The following is a 21,374-nucleotide window of genomic DNA, read 5'->3' as shown; positions in this document are numbered from 1 at the left end:
TCATTGTCTAAAAGCATACAATCGGAAGGGTACAATAATCATCTGACACACTCTCTTCATTAAAGACCATCCTGGAAGTTAATTACAATAAAATAGCATTTTATTCACGTAGATTTAAAAATATTGAACACTTTTGCACGCGACTGTTCGCCCATATTGCATTCCTCGGCGGAGGGTGTCGCGGCATTTATTTCAAATCTATTCTGCGGGAACCCTGCCCCTAACCATTATCGTCTTATCATCGGAACTAAACACTTCTCTCTTTGACAGTCCTCTTTAAGACAGAATGTTTTAAAGTTACCGAACAAAAATGCGTGTTAAGTGTATCGCTTCAGTGATATCAGTGTTAATATGTTCTCATTATTCTTATTTGATACGAGGCAAATCAGGTAAAATAATTTTTTTATATGAGTTACAGCTTTTTTATTCAATGACTTGACTTGACTTAAGGTCCTATGTCCCCTAGCTGGGGCAGAGGGCATCCACAGTGCGTCGCCATCCCGCTCGGTCTTGAGCTTCGCGTTTTATTTCGCTCCAAGTCTTCCCTAGATTCTTCACCTCTGCGATGATTTTTTATTCAATACTTACCTATTAATGTTTTCTTCAATTACCTTGCTGGTCTTTAAACAAATTAATTTATTAATGGATTTTGTGATGCGGCAGACTCCAAAAAGATCTTTAAAATTACTCTACTAAGGAAAAAGCTATGAAAATTAAATAAAATCACCACCTAACTAGAAAGCAGCTTATGCTTGTTCTGTTTGTGTTCTCAGATACAGAACGCCGATTTGCCGAAAGTGAATCAGTATTAGACCCGAATGGCGAACTATTATTGAAATGGAAGGTGGACTATTCTCTACGTAAGATTCAGTTTGAGTTGTCGTTGACAGAAAAAGCGCCACCCTTCAATTGGTTCGCGATAGGATTCTCTGATCGGGGCGGCTTAGAGAACGCAGATGTTTGTCTACTATGGACTGATTATAAGGGCAACGACCATTTTGAGGTAGGTAAATAACATATTGGCTCATCAAATATCTTTTTGAGACTTGTTTCAATAAGGAGAATTTCTTCACTTTATATAGATGTCGTAGAAGTTAGTAGAGAACAAAAGTACCCACTTACAGTCACTGAACTTACATTTCAAACCAAACCAAACTTTGAATCTTACGTGATGTTTAATAAAGATGGATTGAAGACCTTTTTTGAAGTCGGTTTAGAAATAACAGACTATGTCGTTTTCCCTACAGAATAATCTTGTATTTACAGGATATGCATTCAGATAAAAGCGGGAATTTGGCCAGGGATGAGAAACAGAATTGCGAAGGGTTTTATCTGGACAGCACGAGTAGAAGTATTATTTTTGAACGCGATTTCGATACGTGCGATCCGGACGACTACGTGATCGAGGTATATATTTAAATTAAATCATCCTACTAATATTATAAATGCGAAAGTTTGTGAGTATGACAGGATGCCAGTATGGATGTTTGTTACTCTTTCACGCAAAAACTACTGAACCGATTACTATGAAATTTGGTATATAGGTAGCTGAAGACCCAGAATAACATATAGGCTACTTTTTATTCCGGAGTCCCCGCGAGAATGATTCCACGCGGACAAAGTCGCGGGCGGCCTCTAGTATGATATAAATTATACAAAGTGGAAGAGTGTGCAACTGGGGACCGGGAGAGATACCTATTATACGAAGTATTTGAAAATATACTTAAATATGTTACCAAACAGCAGGCAATATATTCATGCAATATATTTATTTATTCCTTATAGAGATGTAGGTATCTTAATAAAAACGATCCACACAATTAAATATAGTTTCTCTCGCGATCCCGCGATTTGATTTCTCTAAAGAAGGCCCAAAAAACGGTTTGGTTGTCCTCATGACTTTACTGGCATCTTAAAACTTGAGTCCGCCAAATATATGTAAGTACAAAAACAAAACGTATCGTACAATATTATTGTATTCAATTTCAGGATGAAACTATACCTCCACCACCCATGACTATGCCAACATTAACGCCAAATCATGGGAAAGGCGCTCTCGCGCTTGCTCTCTACAACAACGCACCCTTTCATGACTTTACATAATATCTTTAGCCACTTTACTCGTAGTTCTGAATTACTCTTTCAGGATGGAACAGTCCACATGGTTTGGGCGCGTGGCGTGGACAAACTATTCTCCTCAAGAGGTTTAAGTTTAACTTGCACCCCTCCAAAGAACCATGGTTTCATTAGAGTCCGACTTCTGACGCCTCCAGGTCACAAGAAGGTGGATGGCCACGAATTGAGGTTCACAAATAAAAATCTAAAGGTGCCAAGTGATGACACCACTTACTGGTGCAAAGTTATTAAGCTACCTGACTATATAACCAAAACGCCACATCATATAATTCAGGTAATTAAGATTTTCAGATAAACTAAGAGTGTATTAAAAATAAGGGTCAATTCGCATCTAAATAAAGTATTGGTTTTATAAGAATCTAACTATTTTAGAAGCTAGCCAGCCTAAAAATCACACACATACACCATTTCGACTTTTTGCCTATATCTTTTAAGAACAGACATTGCTGAGTTACAATTTACTATAATGTATATTATCTATTCTTTATGGTAACTATTTTTTATAACCTTACAGTTTCAATCTACGATCACGAGAGGCAATGAAGGTCTGGTCCATCACATGGAACTGTTCTACTGCGACACTGATCCGAAGACCGAGATCCCTCTGTATGAAGGCAACTGTTTTGCATCGGAGAGGCCAGAAATTACAAAGACTTGTTCAAAGGTAATCATCATTATGTGTTTATTGCTTTTCATGGCATAATCATGTCATCAATCGAATTTTCCGAAATCCATGGTAAATATTATACTTATATACGCTTTGGAAGCTGTATTACATGTAATGATACCTTGTACACAATTTTGAAAATAAATCTTTTGTATTCTTTTGTCTGCTGAGGACATCCGGCTCGAAGGACCAATTTTAGGAAAGTTTGGATAATGATCAGAAAGATGAATTTATATTAATTTGCTTATTAAATTTCAAATGTAAACAAATAAAATATACCATTAATATAGAGATACTATATAAAGATATAAAATTAAAAATATAATTAATTAAAGGTAAAGTCAGCGTGGGCTATGGGAGCGCCCCCGTTCACGTACCCCGAAGAGGCGGGGCTTCCCCTCGGCGGGCGCGGGCAGAACAAGTTCATGATGCTGGAGGTGCACTATAATAACCCTGAAATGAGGAAAGGTACGCACATTTTGTCATATTAAATCATATAGAATATAGTGTCAAAAAAAAAATATGAGAAAGAGATGGCCAGTGATTGAACAAATTGGAAGAAAGTAACACATTGTGCTAACCCAACATGGGAAAATGTCGTGGCAAAAGCCTCTGCAGAGTTGTGAAGATGTAACCAGGACGCCAGGAGCAAGAAGAAAATTTATTGATTGATTTACACTGATTGGTTTCCAGATTGGGTGGACAGTTCCGGTATCGTAGTATACGTGACGGCCAACAAGCGCCGATATGACGCCGCCATCATGGAGTTGGGTTTGGAGTACACGGACAAAATGGCGATCCCGGCCGGACAGAAAGCCTTCTCTTTGTCCGGGTACTGTGTGCCTCAGTGCACTGGAGTGGTAATTCAAGTGTTTTAGTCTAGCCATTGGGCCTAACTTTTTTGCGTGGTATTTTTCTAGAAATTTCAATATTTTGATGTGATTAGATAGGATTTCAATGTATTTTGCTTTTATTTTGAAACTTTGACTTTAAACGTAATTTGTCTTGAAATTATTATTCAAGTCTTTATGCCGCCCAATAACTCAATGGGTCCCAGAAGGGTACACCCACAGGAAGTCTTCGGCGGAGATAAATTTATCAGGTGTTAAATTCAAATTCAATTCAAATTCAAGATTTTAGGATACTTCATATCGCTTAATAATTGTCAAAACGTATGGTTTAACAACATTGGTTGATGTCAAATAAATTTAATAAAAGTGGCTTCACCACTCGACTCATTTCCAGGGGATCCCGGAGCAGGGTATCGTGGTGTTCGGCAGTCAACTGCACACGCACCTGACCGGCGTCGCGGTGTGGACGCGGCACTCGCGGCGAGGCGTCGAGCTGCCTCCACTCAACACGGATATGCACTACTCCACTCACTTCCAGGAGATCAGGATCTTGCATGATCCTGTTAGAGTACTACCGGTAAGTTTCCATAGGGAGCCGTCTGGGTGAAAAGTACTCTTAACTGACGAGCTTGAATTAAGAAAGTGATAAATATGTATATGTTAGTACTTTTGGCTGATTTTGCTAGTCAATAATACTTTTAACTAGTTAAGAGTTTTGACAGCAACATATATAACGAAAGAGGTACGCAACTATCGTGAGTAGATCGCAAGATCTTAATTCAAAACAACGACATTTCTCGTGTGAAGATAGTGATGAATGTGGACAAAGCTTAAGAAAATGGTATCTACATATATTTCGGTACATATATACTATATATATATTTATTTTGTTATTTTCAGGGAGACTACCTTGAAACCACTTGCGTTTACAACACGGAAGGAAGAGAGAACGCTACGATCGGCGGACACGCCATTACAGACGAGATGTGCGTCAACTACATCCACTACTACCCCGCCACGGACCTGGAGGTCTGCAAGAGTGCCGTCTCCAATGCGGCGCTGGAAAACTACTTCCAGTTTGAGAAAAAGTGACGTTTATTCTTTTTTCTTTCGTTTACGTTTATTCTATAAATTTATTTCTTTTGTATTACATAGAACCTTTAGCTTTTAGGAACTAAAATAAAGTATGGTCCTAATTTTTTTCAGATGGGATAACATTTCAATTTCTTTTGATTCGCCTCCTAGAGCGAATTATTTGGCTGTACACCCGTGGACACCTTTGAGGGCGAAATCTCTGCACACACTTTATGTAGAATCGCCGATATCAATGCAATGTAACAAGTCAGATGGGAATAGATTTCAAGTAAGTCACCATAATTGATTCATATAGTTATAGCTTGACCAGAAATACAGCATACATCGTTTAAAAATAATTTTAAAAAGATGTAAATTAAAATAAATATTATTTCAGACACGCAAAGTAAACATCAAACAGCCCTCATGACAGCCCATGCCCAACTTTATTTATGTTTAAGAAACATTAGGCTGTGTTTAAAAGGGGAAGCATTTGTGTTTTGTATGTATGTTTATAATATTTTCACAGAAAAACTACTAGACCGATTTTAGCGAAGTTTGGTGAGACAGACAAAAACTTAACTTAAGTAACATTGCCTACTTTGTCATGCATTTTAAAATTGATGCTATCTATTTCAGGGAGATTGGGAAGGAATACCAATTCCTAAAATACACCTACCTTTACCAAGACCAAGAAGAACATGCACAAATAAATATCATTAGGAAAACAACACTAAAGGGATGCTTTCATAACTCCCTAAAATAAAATAATATGTAAAACCTTTTAATCATTATTTTTAAAATTCTTTTCAAAAAATTTGTCGTTGTATGTAAAGTAAATAATACATTCATACAAAGATTGCAGTTTATGAAGATAATTATATAATAATTAGAGTATTTACTTAAAAATAATAAGTATGAATTTAAAAGAAGCTTGAAAAATTACCTATAGTAATAACGTGTTATTTATCATTAAGTTTTAACCTTTTGCCTTCAGTCTCAATATTATGTAATTTTGTATTTAAGAATCATTACATATGTAGTTAATTATGAAATTAAAATATTTTTCTTGTATGGGTAATTTTGTTATTTTTCTTAATTTTTCTTAATATCAATGTAACTGGTACATAACACACGTAGCAAAAAATAAAATTGAATTATATTTTTTTTTTCAATGCAATCTCGTTGTTGGTTTCCTATTCTGTCCTACTTCCCGACAATATTAAAAATGCGAAAGTTTGTATGGAAAGATGTAGGTATGTTTATTTATTTACAGTGGATGGATTTCAATGAAATTTAGTACACCATAGATTATAACCTGGAAAAACACATAGGTAACTTAGTAGGTATCCCGAAATTTCTTAGGTGTGGTCTCTGCCTTTTTGCACAATTTCGAATCCCACCTTGACTATGTACGAATGACTATTTTTGAAAGTCGTGTTGAGGGAAAACATAGTGAGGAATTCTGCATCCAGAGGGCTGGAAACTTCTTTTAATCAGTCTAAGACTGTTGGCTCTGTCTACGCCGCAAGGGATATAGTCGTGACTATATGTATGCATGTAGACAGCGATAGTTTATCGGGAGACAAAAACGTCATCACGCGTACAATGCTAGACCCGAAGTAGCCCCGCTGGGAAGTCAATGTACATGAAGGCCGAAATTTAGTCATCCGAATGTTAGTGAAAATCAAATCATCATTCTATTTCTTCATTTCTTTCAAAACCAAAGCAAAAAACTTTCCTATCAAGCCCGTCAAATTAGTTTATTTTTAATGCGTTTTTATAAAGTTGTATGTCATAGTTGACATTGACATTTGACATTGCGTATAGGGATTTGGGAAAATAAATTGAATCACATTTGCTTAGCTTCTTGCGTGTTTTCTATTTTTCGCATTTTTCAGTCTTTATGAACTTTTCGTGATCATGTCTAATGATTATGGTTTTAACAGCGATGATTCGCCTAATAAAACAAATTCGCACTTGCAACTTCCCAGCCCAATAATAACACGGCGAAACCGAACTGCGTCGACGTACGTATCCCAATTTTTGCTATTTCTATATAACGCAATACAAAGTATTGCACGTATAGATGATTGAGTTCCATATTTTATTGATTTTAGGTCTGAGAGGGCATTGGGGAATCCGCTAGAGGGTGGCAAAATAAAGTCGTTTTGCCGTGCGAAAGGCCACGGGTTTGTGACGCCGGATAGAGGCGGGGCCGATCTTTTTGTTCACATTTCCGAGTAAGTAGTTTTTGATAGTAAAAGTAATGGTAGTATATAATGTCGTTGGTGAAAATATTTTTATATCGATACTACTTAAATGGGATCTCTATTGGGGATTCAATTAAGTATTGTAATTGCAATATTTTTATCATATAAATATATCGACAATATGAGGTACATTTTCTTTTTTTTAATAAGTTTTTTAGTTTCAGAATAAAATAGATTACAATTTTTACATAAGCCATACCACAGACAGAATTAAAAATGGTGTGGTAACATAAATTAACTACAAAGTCAGTGATTATCACAAACATTAAGGCATTGTATAAACATCTAATTTGTCCAAACTTAACAGAAGCCTGTAGAGTGTGGGCGTCAAAATAATAGTCTCTCCATTGTTATTTTTACTTTGACCTTGGCACTTCCATGTGTATAGTCAAATATTAAACTTGACAAATCAATGCCAAGTTGATTGTTTGTTAAGTATCTTTTTGTCAAATTTTCTTAAAAGCTTAAAAGCAAATATTGTATTATAAATTCTATTCTATTCTTAACCAATGAGATCATAGTTGTAAATGGCCTTTATAAACCACATCAGATAATTAATCCATTTCTAGGCTAGAAAAATATCGATATCATTATTATTTTTGTGCCGTGTGGTTCCCGGCACCAATAAAAAAAAAGAATAGGACCACTCCATCTCTTTCCCATGGATGTCGTAAAAGGCGACTAAGGGATAGGCTTACAAACTTGGGATTCTTTTTTAGGCGATAGGCTAGCAACCTGTCACTATTTGAATCTCAATTCTATCATTAAGCCAAATAGCTGAACGTGGCCTTTCAGTCTTTTCAAGACTGTTGGCTCTGTCTACCCCGTAAGGGATATAGACGTGATGTTATGTATGTATGTATGTATTATTATTTTTAATAAATTCTGTTACTATGCAAACATTATACCTACTCTTATCTTCCATCTTTTTTGGCTCAATTTCTCATCTTCCACTAGTGTCGTAAAAACAAACAAAATATAAAACCATATCCACAATTTTCAGCATTGAAGGTGAATACGTTCCATTGCCTGGAGACGAAGTGATATATCGTCTCTGCCCCATCCCCCCAAAGTTTGAGAAGAACCAAGCAGTTCACGTCCGGATCGTACACCTCACTCCCGAGAAACACGTGAAGTGGGACGAGCCCCCTCTGTAATTTTCTACGTAAAGAGCAACACAATATGGAGTATCTGGAAAACTTACAAAAACTGATCAGACTTATCCTAATGATATTCTTTTTCTTTTCTTTAACACGAGTATACAAGTGGTTGTATAAACTTGCAGAGTCCCCGTAAAAAATAATCTCAACCACAATTATTTTTTCATGTCAAGGTTTTAGTGGTGATCTTTACAGGCTCTTTAAAGTTGTCTGATAAATAAAATCAGATGGTTGATTACATTGTTATTTTACAACTTCAAAAAGAGTGGTATTATTGATACATGTGAAATATTTTAGACAATATAAAGAATAACTTCTGCATCAATTGAGTAAAGTATAAAAGACTACACTAATGAAACCCCATAAAGTAACAAAAAAACGAATTTTATATGAATTTAGGTTTAGAATATTAAAATAACTGGCATATGAAATAGACAAAATGTAGTCAACCTCATTACCCATTGAATTTTGCATTTAATCTTAAATCATGGGCACTCATAATTTTTACCTCTCAGGGAGCTATCATCAGTTATAATTATAAATACATAACAGGCATTAACCTCTGACTGTTTATTATTTAATAATGTTATTATCAGTCGCAACTGTGGAGGCTCAAGGTTGAAATCGGTAGTGCATATTTGACAAATAGGTACGTCATACATACCTTAACCTTGAAATACCAACCTTATTTTTATCTACATAGTCACTTTACATACATATACTTTTAATGTAGATGAACTCTATGTATTAGAATTATGTTTCTTTTATATGTAGATTGTAGCCACCATAATATCCATTTTCTTAGTATACTATGTGTATTGAACCATTCAAATCTTGAAATCAATATGACTAAAAGCCCTTATGTTGTTTCTGTTACAGAAAACTTTTCTTATCACATTATTTTCCTTTAAATGAAAAATGTTTTTCCTCATATTCACACTGCGTCAAACGATTAATAATTCGTGATTCGTGGTTTAACCATTTAACATAAACTTTTTGATCAGTTACTTGATCCAGACAAGTCAATTCGATTTTGTGAAAATAAAAATTCAGTTTGACGCTGTGTGTAAGTGCACCTTTATCAGTATTCAATGCATTGTCTCATGTGTGAATCAATGTCAAGGTTGTATATATTGATTGCATATTAAATCCAGTATTGTGAACAAAGTGAGAAGCCAACATGTGGTGCTAAATTTTAGAAGGTTTTACCATCACTTAGAGTTAACAGTATTGTTGTGTGGGTAATGGCTTCTTGCAATTGCAAAATTAGCTTTGTGTCATTTGATGAACAATAATTGGCTTAATTTTTAGGTGTTATGTTACTCCATTATGTACATGATACATAAAAGGAACTATATAATTCTTGCATCATGCTTCTTGCAATCCTGACTTACCCAATCCAGGATCCATGTTCAAAGGCATACCCTGGGCTCCTCTCCATAGTGGTGAGGATGCAACCGGGACTAAAGCCAGGACGAAGAAGAACATAACAGGAACTATTATTTTTATTATCCAACATGAACAAAATATTAAGCTGTATGTGTGAAACACACAAGTATTTCAATTTTTCGGGAAAGCATTCAATGCTTTATTTATGATAAAATTGAGTGACATTACTTATATCTATCTTAATATTGTGACGAGTTTTGTGTCAGCCTACCCTGTAGTTGTAGATAATAATTTAGCACAAATTATAACGAAGTGCCCGTTTGTGATAAAGAAAAGAACTTATTTTTATCAAGGTTTGAATTTTTTTATGCAATTCCGAATTGTAGCAATGAATTATGAGAATAATAAGTGTAACCCAGCATTCCGAAGCACTGCATTTTAACCGTTGGTGTGAAAACATTGATGTCCCTTTCTATTTCTGCTTTGATTGTGTTGCGATATTCTGTAGTTTTGATACAAACCCTATATTTTGTATCGTCCAAGAGTTACACGAGCGGTTGTGTCCCGTTGATTAAAAGATAATTCTTGTTTACCCGATCACGGGGTAGACACAGCCTTCTTTTTATTGGAGGCAGTACAGGACTTAATGTGATTGCCATACCGCTCGTGTATACGAACCCGTTTTAAATGTGTAATCAGTAAAGTTTAGCCATGCTTAATTTAGTTTGTAATAGCAGTATTAAGTTACTGGATAAATAAAACAATATGTGTAAGCAAATTTTTGTTTTATTAAAACTTATTCGACAGCCAACGAATCTCTTTTGACTCATTAATCATAATTTATAATTAGCTACGAGACAGCTATAAAAATGCATATTGATTACCGACTAAATGTTTAGTTATGAATGAACGTGACTGAAGGGAATTGAACTTCAGATTTTATCGATACCTTCTTCCGCTTACATAACTTTCGGTTAGCTAGTCAATCAGAGACGTGTCTTGACACTGAAGCTCCCTTGACGGATCATTACTTACATTGCAAAGATTTCCTTAACAGAGTATCTTAAAATTGGGCATCTAATCCTATAACCGTGGCACCAATATAAAAAAGTATAGGACCACTCCATCTCGTACCCATGGATGTTCTAAGAGACGACTAAGGAATAGGCTTACAAACTTGGGATTCATATTGATAATTTAAGCCGTTGGGCTAGCAACCTATTTGAATCTCAATTCTATTATAAAGCCAAACAGCTGAACGTGGCCTACCAGTCTCTTTAAGACTGTTGTCTCTGTCTACCCCGCAAGGGATATAGACGTGACTATATGAATGAATAATCCTATAACGCTATTCTTTTGTGATCTTGAGACTTATTGGGGTCCCAGTAAAACTACCGGCATTTTTCTTCCCAATAAACTTACTAGTAGGAATTAATAATACGATGTCAATTTTATTTTTATTCCATAGATGAGATGATATATACTTATGAAAATATTCGGTGTTAGGTGCAATTGTCCTTTTCAAAAAAATATTGTTCAGCATAGGAGTAGGCAAAATATTTAACATAAAACAAAAGTAAGTTGTACATAAATTTTATTTATAAAACCCAGTTGATATCTTCGATACAAAGGATACATATCATTTTAGCTGATAAAACGGTTAGAAATAGTTACAAATTTTAATCGAAATGCTAATAAGTATAAATTACCAATGGATATCGTAATTGGCTGTCAAAAAATGTGTTTTGTTGCTTTTTGTGAATTATAGCATACATTATTACATACGTTGCTATATTTTGAGAAAACATAAAACTCTCAACAAAAATATTAAACATACAAAATATTTATCTCTATACATAAAAACATACAAGTTACAATTTTCTTACTTAGTCTTTGCTTAAAGCTTAAAGTCTCGTGATTTATTATCTACATTCTCGTGGGGATTTACAAATCCAAGATTTGGTGTTACAAGTATTAAATTTTATTTCTTATATTTAAACATCAATGTCTATAGGAATTTAAAAATGGTATAGATAACTAGATATTAAATCTGATTAAACACAACAACTTACAAAAAAATCTAGATGTGATTATTCTAGAACTGGCATACTTTTACGGCGTACCTAACGTCGCGTTTTTACTTTTTATATTGGGCGGTAAAAGGATCAGGTAGTAGTTTTTCAAGTGCGCATAATAAGCCAATTACGCTAGCAATATTCCTGGCTATTTTATGCAATTATATGGTAAATTAACGATACCTATCACATGAACATTTGAGGAAAGAGCATAATATTTGTTAACCTATACGTAGTTAGAAGCCTATAGATAATTATACATTGTAAAAATCGGCATAACATTATTTAAAGTGATCGATCATACATAAAAATAATATACACAAAATATATATTTGTTAAGTTATATAAATTGTAAATAGTGTACTAAATAAGTGTTGTTTTATTACTAAGCAATACTTTATTCCTATCTAATTGCCCAGGATTTCAAATCACAACGCGGATTTAATGCTAAACATTAATAACATTGAGCCATCTCTACAGGAAGAACGATGATTCTCTCATACTATGATTGTACGCATAATTCCATGTTGAAATCCAAGAGTACGGAACCAGTCAGATGACCAAGTGTCAAGATAATTATATTAAATTTATGAGTAGGTAAAGCTGTTTAATGTAGAATTTTACAGTCTAAATGAGAGAGAAAGAAACGGATACTGTATTTTTAAAGCACATTAATATATTGGAATCAATAGGTATTTAACGCGACAACTTATAATTTTCGTACGTAACAACAATACAGGCTGTTATTTTGTTCTAAACATTCCGTTTTATCATGAAATTATGCGTACAAAAGCAACCCAAAAGGGTAAAAAACAATTCGTTGTATAAAAATGCAAGTTAAGAATGTTTGGGTAATAGAAATGCGGGTACATTTACAAAAGAGTTGCACGGTAAACACGGTTTCTAAAACAATCCCGTTCGTTGGCTTCACTCCTTGCCGTTTGTAATACCACCATTCTACGACAGAAAATAAAAGTTATTTGTGTTACATGAATGGTGACGTAAAAATAAACAACATGTTTATGTATAGCTTCTTGTATTTTTAATTTAGTTGCTTGTATCTCCAATATCAAATCCAAATTTAAACTTCCCAGAAAATTTGATGATTAGGTTATAAAGCTGTTATCCGCTGTCAAATTCATACTTGTCGCTCCTACGTCATAGTAATAAATCTGTCCTGCTGTCAATCTAATCAAGTTATTTTAAGTGTTTTGTGCCCGGCACATAAGTTGAACCAAGTGTCAAATTCTATTGTCATTTTTATATGTCGGGTGCAGTAAGTATTTTTTTATAACAATACCTCTTCCAACTGCGCGAGATGATAATGCCGCTTGCGCAACGCGGCCAGCCTCGCTCGCTCTGCGTCGAGCGCGCTCTCCAGCTCGAGCGAGCGCACTTTGCTCTCCATTTCCAGCCGCCGCGTCGCTGTCAGCGTCAAAGTGGACGTGTCTAACGCTTCTGTTGGAAAATTTAGGTTATAAATGAACATGCCTTGGTAGGAATACGAACTTCATGTGTATTGCAACATGATCCCAAAGTTTAATAATATTTCTTAAATTAATACAAACCAACTAGATCGATTAACTCAAAATGTGTCAAGGAAGGTCTCTATCTCTCATCCCTTATAGTACACTCACCCTGCTCGTGCACCAGCGCCGAGCCCGCGCGCACGGCGGCGACCACGGCGCCGGTGGCGGCGGCCACGGCGCGCGACGCGGCGGTGAGGCGCGCCAGCGCGGGCGCGGCGGGCGGCGCGCGCGCGCGGGACGCGGCCACGAGCTGCGCCGTGGCGCCCGCCACCTCGTGCGCCGCCGCCGACACGCCCTCCACGCGCCCCGCCGCGCCCACCGCCTCGTCGGCTGACGTGCTGCACACAATTACCATTTCATTCGCACATATTGTTGTATAGTTGGTACCTTTAGATGGCGTTAAGTATATACTATGTGCATACACACATTTGAGTGGCGACACTGCCAGTCGTCAGTAGTCGTAACATGGTTGATAAATTAGTGAAGGAGGCGATATATGTATGTCCATTACACCGACACTACGTATCAACTTTATTTTTCTGATTCACTTACACTAGAAGATAAAAATAAATGTATAATATAAAGAAATATATTCTCTGCCTACACATTCGAAAAAGACGTGTGATTTGCAGTGATAGCGGAAAGATGTGGTGGCTACTGAAAAAAGATGTTAATTTATGTGTAAACATATATACTTACACCAGCAACTTGGCAGCGAACACCACCGCCTTGGCCGCAGATATGAGCCCCTCGGACCACTGCGGGTTGCGGCGGTACATGCAGCGCCGCGCGCGCGGGTCGCCCAGCTCGCCCTGCAGCTGCCGCGACTCCTGCACCAGCAGCTTCACCGCCGCCATCAGCGTGGTGCACGCGTCCAGGATCTTGCCGTTCACCTCCAGCTTCACGCCGGAATCGGCGGCGCGGCTCGCTGCGAGCATTCCCTGCGAAAATATTTTATAAGTTTCATTATTTTTGAACCGATGCTTGTTTTAATTTGGTTCACAAAACTAATATTACTCGTACATAGAAGAATATATACAGCACATATACATACACTTTTGTATAAGCCTATAACGTGTATTACATTATAGGCTAATGCGAAAGTGTAGGATCTTCTCGATGTGGACATAATGCATGGTAAAAAAAGGAAAACGTGGTAAATTGGATAATAATAAAATAAAAAATTATTAAGTCAAGAAATTAACAATACTTAAGCTTTACGAGTATTCTCCTAACAGAGCCGGTCGATGCACTTGACAAAATGTGAACAATGATTATTGATAAAATTGGGTATTTAAGTTGAGTAATTATTGATACGAGTAGCTTTACGTCAAATTACAGACGGCCGTGTGCAAAGTAAATGAAGTATATTATATGAATTAGCTGTTAACCGCAGCTTCACCCAAGGGAAATTACTATTAAAAAAGTAGCATGTCTAACACTGACAACAAATCCTTAGCTCTTATCGGCCGATTCAAATACCTCTATCTGTTCCGCAGCCTGCTCTATCGCCCGGTCCATATCGGCAAGTTCGTCGTCGACGCTTCTCGAGCCGCTCGCCGCGACGTCCGCTCTCGTCGCGTGCTCGGACACTTCTGACAACAATATGCGGGTAGATTCGCACGCCGAAGGTTCTAGAACGCCAGTGGTGAGGGTTTCCAGGCATTGCTTCGTCGATGATAGCATCGTGCGGCATTCGGTGGTTAGCTCTGCGAAAAGGATTTAGTCAATTAATTGCATAAGGAATAGATGTTTTTGTAAAGATACAGTTTTTGTTAGCGACTTTGTCAACGTGGTTTCTCTATTTGCAATAAAAAGTAGTTATAGCATAATATCCTATGTTCTTCTACAGGGGCAACACTATATCTGTGCAAAATTACATCAAAATCGGTTAAGCGGTTTAAGCGTGAAAACGTAACAGACAGACAGACAAGAGTTCTTTCGCATTTTAAATATTAAGTAGGGATAGTTGGGAAGTAGGGATAAGTATTAACACGTCTAGATATGATACTGACTGTCAGACAGCTCGATGTCGGTGGACACGTTGCACACTTCAGTGACGTACGAGGAGAGCAAGGCGGCGTTGTGAGCGAGGGCGATGGCGCTGCGGGCCGTCGGCTCTTCGGAACCCTTCATCTGTCACAGATAAACAACATTGTTAAAGTCTTTTATATACAAATATTCGATATAAAACAAGCAGATAGCTTCTCTCTAGAAAGGCGAAGTTTCGAAGTTTGAATAATTCGAATAACCTTAATCAAACAGCTCAAAAAATTAAATTATTGTAATAAATTTCACTGTGAAATACTATTTAAAATCATATGGGTTTTGACTGGCTCTAACCGTAGACTTTGAACAGGGTTTTATTATTCTTTTTTTTTATAATAATACCTGCGAGTGTTTGGCTAAATCGTCGAGTGCGCGTGCTGCCACCTGTACGGCGAGTCGGCTCGACTCCTGCGCACTGCCTCTGTCGAGACTGGACAGCGCCTCTTGCGTCACCTCCACGCCCGCTTCGCCCGCACACTTCACAATATTCGCTCGTTCTATGATTAAATTTTTATAATTAAATATAAAAAATAAGTGCACCAGTTTATGTCATTGACGTAAAGTAAAATTGTAAAAAGTTTTTTTTTTTTGCTGTTAAGGTCCAATGAAAGTTATGAAATTACGAAGGCATTGTTTTAGATAGCAAAGCTGATCTGGCAGTAAAGAAATCAATGTGTGCTAGCAGATTTTTCCGCGTAGATTGTAATATTCTCTCTATTATCTATTTATTCTAATGGGATGTGCACTTACGAGTTTCCAACAGCCTTTGCGCGTCCTCCAGCTGCTTCTTCAAATTGCTCACGTCTGCTTCCAAAACAGAATTGTGCTGAAGTAGATCCTACAAGCACAACCCACGGTTATTAATACATACACTACATCTTCTATCTTGTAACGATCTTGTCATGAAAGCCCGTCAGCTTAGGATACTCTTTACTATTATTTTATTTAATTTTTGACTTATTTTTATTACTAGCTATATAGCCCACAACTTTGTTCGCCGAAAAAGTTCACTGAAAAAACTGGCCCTCCTGTATTGTATTGAGAAATTTTTGTATAATAGTTTTTAAGTTGGTACAAGCCCAACACAGCTGAGAAAACCACATTAAAATCGAAGCAATAGTTGTCGCGTGATGCGAAATATACACAAACTCAGACAAAAAGTTCTAAAAATCACATTTTGGCTTCTGCTGGTCTTCTACAGATCCCCCATATTGAGTTTTTGCTCATATTTTTCAAGGGCATATATCAGTCAGTTACTATTTCATTATATGTATGGAGGATAAACCGACTTCTAATGCATAACATCATGAGCCAAACTGGGCCCTACTCTTGCGTCCCGGTACATAGGTAAGAATAAATCGCTAAAAGTAACATGCTACTTTCAATTCTGGAAATTCATAGGAGAGAGAGTATGTGAATAAAAAGAAATGAGAGACAACAGGTAAGTTACTAAATCAACATAAGTACCTAGTCATACATAGTCTTAGTCTGTGAGCTCACCTGCAGTTCGCACTCGACTGTCATCCGCTCGCTCTCTGTATGTCCAAGGCGGGCTTCCATCAGCTAAAGAAGAAGCGGCCATGCGGGGAAGGAAAGAGAAAGATAGTGAACATGCATTCAACTCATGCTACGGAAGTCGAAGCATATGAGGACTGCCTCCCTCAAGCTAAAAGGTCAAAAGGCTGTTAGGAGGAACGTCATGCCCTCGAATAAAAACGTCCCGCTGTAATAGTAAATGCCCTTCAGGCAAACTATGTTCTCATAGTCCCAAAAAAAGAAGATAAAAGACGGCTTAGAGGAACTAAAAGATAGGTTGGCCTGATAGTTTGAGGACGGTAGTGGTACTTTTTTACAAGGGCATTAATAGGAGCAAGTGCTAATTAGCAGTAATCAGGGTTTCAATGCTATAATAAAGTGTGTGATCATCGTATATCAATGTTATGTTTCATGAGTACGAACCTAACCTAACCTATGGCAGGGTCGCCACGTCAGGTAGGTGATATTAACTAAAAGTATGATTCGTACACATGAATTAACATACAACTACAATGCTATATGTATTTATAAACAAAAAAGGTTCTAAGTGCTATAAATCTTTATGTTTAGGCTAAAGTTGGAAGTGAAGGTAGATACAACGCTAAAACGAGGTGCAGCATATCATTATAGGCTAAAACGTAAGTAAAGAATTTAAGATAGTTTAAATAATAATTAAAAAGTAAGTTATATACTTTCTCATTCTTTTTTATCGAAATAGGATAGAGTAAAGCGGTGTCATTTTATTTGATTGCGATAATTCTGAATTTTCACTTCGTCATTTCATAAATAATTTGTCATAATACTTGCTCATATTAAAATTGTAAATAACAAAAGAAATATACAGAAACAAAGTAGGACAAATGTAAAGTAAGAAAGAGTATAACTCGACAATATCTAGCAAAAACTGTGTGGAAATAAACAGATAAGGCAACTATATATACACGACACAAAAAACACACGGATCGCGAAAATTGGAACAATATCTAGATGCAACTTTAGTTATATTAAATTAATTTCGAAATAATATGTAGTTATAAATATTAAAAATCAATTAAAGTTTACACATATGACAAAGCACATAATAATGAACACAATAAACATTAAGAGAATGAACTACACAAACACACCTTCACCAAATTAATCACGTGTAACAAGTAACGCATCACAGTGAACATTAGTATCCCTAACCTGGCTGTTTTTGTCTTTTTCAGATAGCATCAGTTGCAAATCTTCCTTCTCTTTCAATTTCGTCGTTAATAAACTTTCTAATTCAGCTCTTAATTGTGTCAAATTTTCATTAAGATTAGCAATAGTGGTGTCCTTTTCGTTTATTTCCTGGGTATGAGCACATTGAATAACTTTGATTTCTTCATCTTTATCGTTTTTTATTTGTTGGCATTCTTCTCTCAATGATTTTATTTCCTCATTTAAGTTTTCTACAATTTTTTTGCTCTCTCGCTCGGTATCATTTTGAACTGATTGCAGCTGCTCAAATTTCTCTTCGAATTCCTTTAATTTACTTTCGTAAACCTAGCAAAGAATGTTAATATATAAATAATGTTAGTATATTAAAAACAGCAAAATACACAAATGGTTATAAAGAATAAAAAAACAAACCAATTGCTGAGAGGCGAAATCGCTGACGACTTTTTCTTTGGCTAAAACTAATTCTGACTTTTCTTGAGATAATTTCGTTACTTCATCATGGAGACTTCTCAGTTCCTGGTTTTTTAGAGTAAGGTTATCATCACTCCGCTGAACAATCATGGCATGTTCTTCTTCTAAACTCAACAACTCATTTTTGCCAATTTCTAACTCGGCTTGTGTTTCTTTTAACTCGTCCTGTAGTCGGTCAACATCTTCCGTAAGTTTCTGCACTTGAACATTCAATGAAATTACTTGCTCGTCTTTGTTTTCAATCATACTTTTTAAATTATTTATAAGTTCATCTTTACATTCAACAATATTCTCTATTTTATCTTTTAGAATTGTTATTTCGTATTTATAGTCCTTTTCTACCTTTTCGAACTCCTGTTTTTGTGTTTCTTCGCGTGTCCGGTTATCTTTGAGTTGCGAGTTAAGATTTTCGATTTCTTCAGTTTGCTTTGCTAATTTATCTTCAAGTTCACTTATTGTCCTCAACAAATATTCACTTTTAGATTTTTCCTCATTACCTATTTCTGTGTTTTCTTCCAACAGTTTACGTAACTCTAAAATCTCCTGATGTTTATCTTCTACTTGTTTAGTGAGTTTTGTGTAACGATCATCACTTTCTTCTAACAAGTTACGTATTTTTAAAATTTCAATATCTTTTTCTTCCATCTCATTATTTAATTTCATTTGGAGATCTTCATAAGATGCTTGACTATTTTTTATCGTTTCTTCCAATTTAATTTTATAATCTTCAATAACTCTGAGATCTAAATTCCTAGTGTCGGTTAATTCAACTACTTTTCCTTCAAGATATGTTATCATTTCAGTCTTTTCTTTAATTCCTTCATCGTATCTTTGTTTGGTAATTTCCAATTCACTTTCTAATATTTCAAGATTTTGTAAAGCTTCTTTAATTTCATTTTCTTTTTCATCAAGCTTTTCTTCAAAATCTCGTTTCTGTATTATAAGATCCTCGTTGATTTTGTCATATTTTACTACAAAATCAGAATCAGAATTTATCAGTTTTTGTTGCAAGTACTGTAATTCTTCGTGCAATTTGTTCATGCAAGCCAACTGTTCCTAATAAAACACCAATGCATTATCAAAGCAAGTTATTTACAACCTACACAAAGATCAATGAGATTTGTTAACACATGTAACTTTCATATAAACAATATGGATTTTAGACCATTAAAAGTTTCATGCAAATTTACCATGGTTAATTTTAAATTACACAAACGAGTCAAATAGTGTATATACAAAACCTACGCTATGCTTATAATGACATCATGCAAATAATAAGTTGACGTAATACAAACCTCCTTTTCCTGTTGATACTGCTGCGTCAGCTCCGCCATCTGTTTCAGGGCTGCTTCTTTCTCTTCAACTACCTTTTTATACTCATCACCACTCTTTTCCCTAAGACCTACTAATTCTTCCTTAACTTTAACTAATTCACTTTCTCTCTCATCTTTCTCCTTAATTATAGCTTCTAAAGTATCTTTCGTCTCTTTCAGTTCGTTAGTGACTGTCGTTAATTTTTCTGCTTGTTCAGCAGCGGCTGTTTTGTGTTCTATTTCTAATGCCTCTATTGAAGCCTTTAACGTTTCTAATTCTACTTCTTTCTGCCTAGCATTCTCAATCTCTGAGCGAAGATTTGATATTTCATTTTTGTATGCTTCTATTTCTTCGCTGGACGATGCACTTTGCTGTAATAGTTCTACATCCCTAGGAAGGAAAAATAAGTATATCATTTAATCACATAAATCAAGTTAAGTACAGAATTGCCACTTTTACAAGTTACACTGATGTGCCTGCACAGTAGTCTTAACCCGCAAACTGAACTGTTCTACATTATGAGCAAGATAGCAGGAGACTTTTTGTTTTTGTATACAAAGTTATATGTATTTGTAATACATTCTTTATTTTATTGATTTTTCATTCGGTTTGATTCGGCGGATTGTAAAATTGGTACTGTGCATCCCGGAATTCTTGGGTATACTAATTTACCCGATGCTATAGTACTGTTGTTATTTAAAAATCTTCTCGTACTTACTTTAGTTTATCGTTCAGCTGTTGTTGTAGCGCCATTTTAGCGCTCTCATGTTGCGCGGCCGCTGCTCGTAAACTAGCCGCCATTTTGTCTACTTCTGCTTTCTAAAACAAAAATTATGAGACAAATGAGACGACTTCTAGACTGATTGTAAGAAGATTAAAATTAAGTGAAACAATTTATTTCTTAAAGTATAAGTATTTTATAGTATGCAGATATTTCAGTAAGTGAAATTATAAACCAGTTGCCTTTTCATATTTTACTAGAGCAGAAATTACTCTGAATGAAAATAAGTTTTGGAAGCCTTACATACATAAATCTCGCCTCTTTCCCGGAGGGGTAAGCAGAGCCTACATCTATCCACTTGCTCGCTTCATCCACATCATAACTCTCTTCATGCAAACTCGTCGGTTTCAGATACTCTTGACCTGACCTCTTGCCAGAACATTTCCGATTTGATCAAGAACGTTCGTCTTCTCTCTATACCAGTCCCATTCACACTCCCTTCAAATATTTATTTGCTTAGCCAACTTACTTTCATTTATCCTCTCGACATGACCAAACAATCTAAGCATTCCATTTTCCATTCCTGTTACCAAGCCTTCGATGTCAAAAATGATCTGTGAAATTCTAGTCTAGAAATTTGTGTTAGCAATTTCATTTTATTTGTATACAAACCTGCCTGATCAAAGTGATATGTTCTTCTCGTAACTGTGTGTATGCTCCTTTTAACTTTTGGAATTTTTCGTCGGTCACTTTCGCCTTTTGTTCCGTTTCCGTCAATTTCTCTGTGAATTCAATAAAATTACATACATAAATCACGTCTTTATCCCTTATGGGATGGACAGAGCCAACAGTATTTGGTCTTACAAAAGGGCCACGTTCTGCTGTATGACTTAATGATGGAATAGGGTACCGGACAATTTTTC

At 35.9% G+C, this 21,374-nt stretch overlaps 3 protein-coding genes across 3 annotated transcripts in view; 2 read left to right on the top strand and 1 right to left on the bottom strand.

Annotated features, from left to right (window-relative positions):
- Window positions 1–91: 91 nt before the first annotated feature.
- On the top strand, window positions 92–5,655 carry LOC106138267 (tyramine beta-hydroxylase). The gene is made up of 11 exons (XM_060947324.1): window positions 92–389; window positions 780–1,003; window positions 1,267–1,407; window positions 2,147–2,410; window positions 2,651–2,800; window positions 3,139–3,271; window positions 3,497–3,663; window positions 4,049–4,231; window positions 4,555–4,742; window positions 4,861–5,017; window positions 5,368–5,655. The coding sequence occupies exons 1-11, from the start codon at window positions 311–313 to the stop codon at window positions 5,449–5,451; spliced, it is 1,770 nt and encodes a 589-aa protein (XP_060803307.1). The 5' UTR covers window positions 92–310; the 3' UTR covers window positions 5,452–5,655.
- An 886-nt stretch (window positions 5,656–6,541) lies between these two features.
- On the top strand, window positions 6,542–10,328 carry LOC106138325 (cold shock domain-containing protein CG9705). Its single transcript, XM_013339456.2, has 3 exons — window positions 6,542–6,758; window positions 6,849–6,971; window positions 8,005–10,328. Exons 1-3 carry the CDS (start codon window positions 6,652–6,654, stop codon window positions 8,156–8,158), a joined length of 384 nt encoding a protein of 127 aa, XP_013194910.1. The 5' UTR covers window positions 6,542–6,651; the 3' UTR covers window positions 8,159–10,328.
- A 799-nt stretch (window positions 10,329–11,127) lies between these two features.
- LOC106138304 (huntingtin-interacting protein 1) overlaps window positions 11,128–21,374 on the bottom strand; it is a 38,516-nt gene continuing 28,269 nt past the window's right edge. The window contains exons 12-25 of the mRNA XM_060947463.1: window positions 21,124–21,233; window positions 20,449–20,549; window positions 19,712–20,120; window positions 18,357–19,472; window positions 17,928–18,269; window positions 16,704–16,766; window positions 15,954–16,041; window positions 15,546–15,700; window positions 15,170–15,290; window positions 14,637–14,863; window positions 13,854–14,095; window positions 13,263–13,492; window positions 12,926–13,083; window positions 11,128–12,582 (exon numbers count right to left, since the gene is read on the bottom strand). Coding sequence (XP_060803446.1) covers window positions 12,553–12,582; window positions 12,926–13,083; window positions 13,263–13,492; window positions 13,854–14,095; window positions 14,637–14,863; window positions 15,170–15,290; window positions 15,546–15,700; window positions 15,954–16,041; window positions 16,704–16,766; window positions 17,928–18,269; window positions 18,357–19,472; window positions 19,712–20,120; window positions 20,449–20,549; window positions 21,124–21,233 — 3,392 coding nt within the window. The 3' untranslated portion in view covers window positions 11,128–12,552. The remainder of the gene's footprint in view (window positions 12,583–12,925; window positions 13,084–13,262; window positions 13,493–13,853; window positions 14,096–14,636; window positions 14,864–15,169; window positions 15,291–15,545; window positions 15,701–15,953; window positions 16,042–16,703; window positions 16,767–17,927; window positions 18,270–18,356; window positions 19,473–19,711; window positions 20,121–20,448; window positions 20,550–21,123; window positions 21,234–21,374) is intronic.

The sequence above is a fragment of the Amyelois transitella genome, chromosome 13, assembly GCF_032362555.1.
Source record: "Amyelois transitella isolate CPQ chromosome 13, ilAmyTran1.1, whole genome shotgun sequence".
Lineage (NCBI taxonomy): Eukaryota > Metazoa > Arthropoda > Insecta > Lepidoptera > Pyralidae > Amyelois > Amyelois transitella.
Note: the sequence above shows the minus strand (reverse complement) of the source record. Positions and strands in the feature narration are given on the sequence as shown.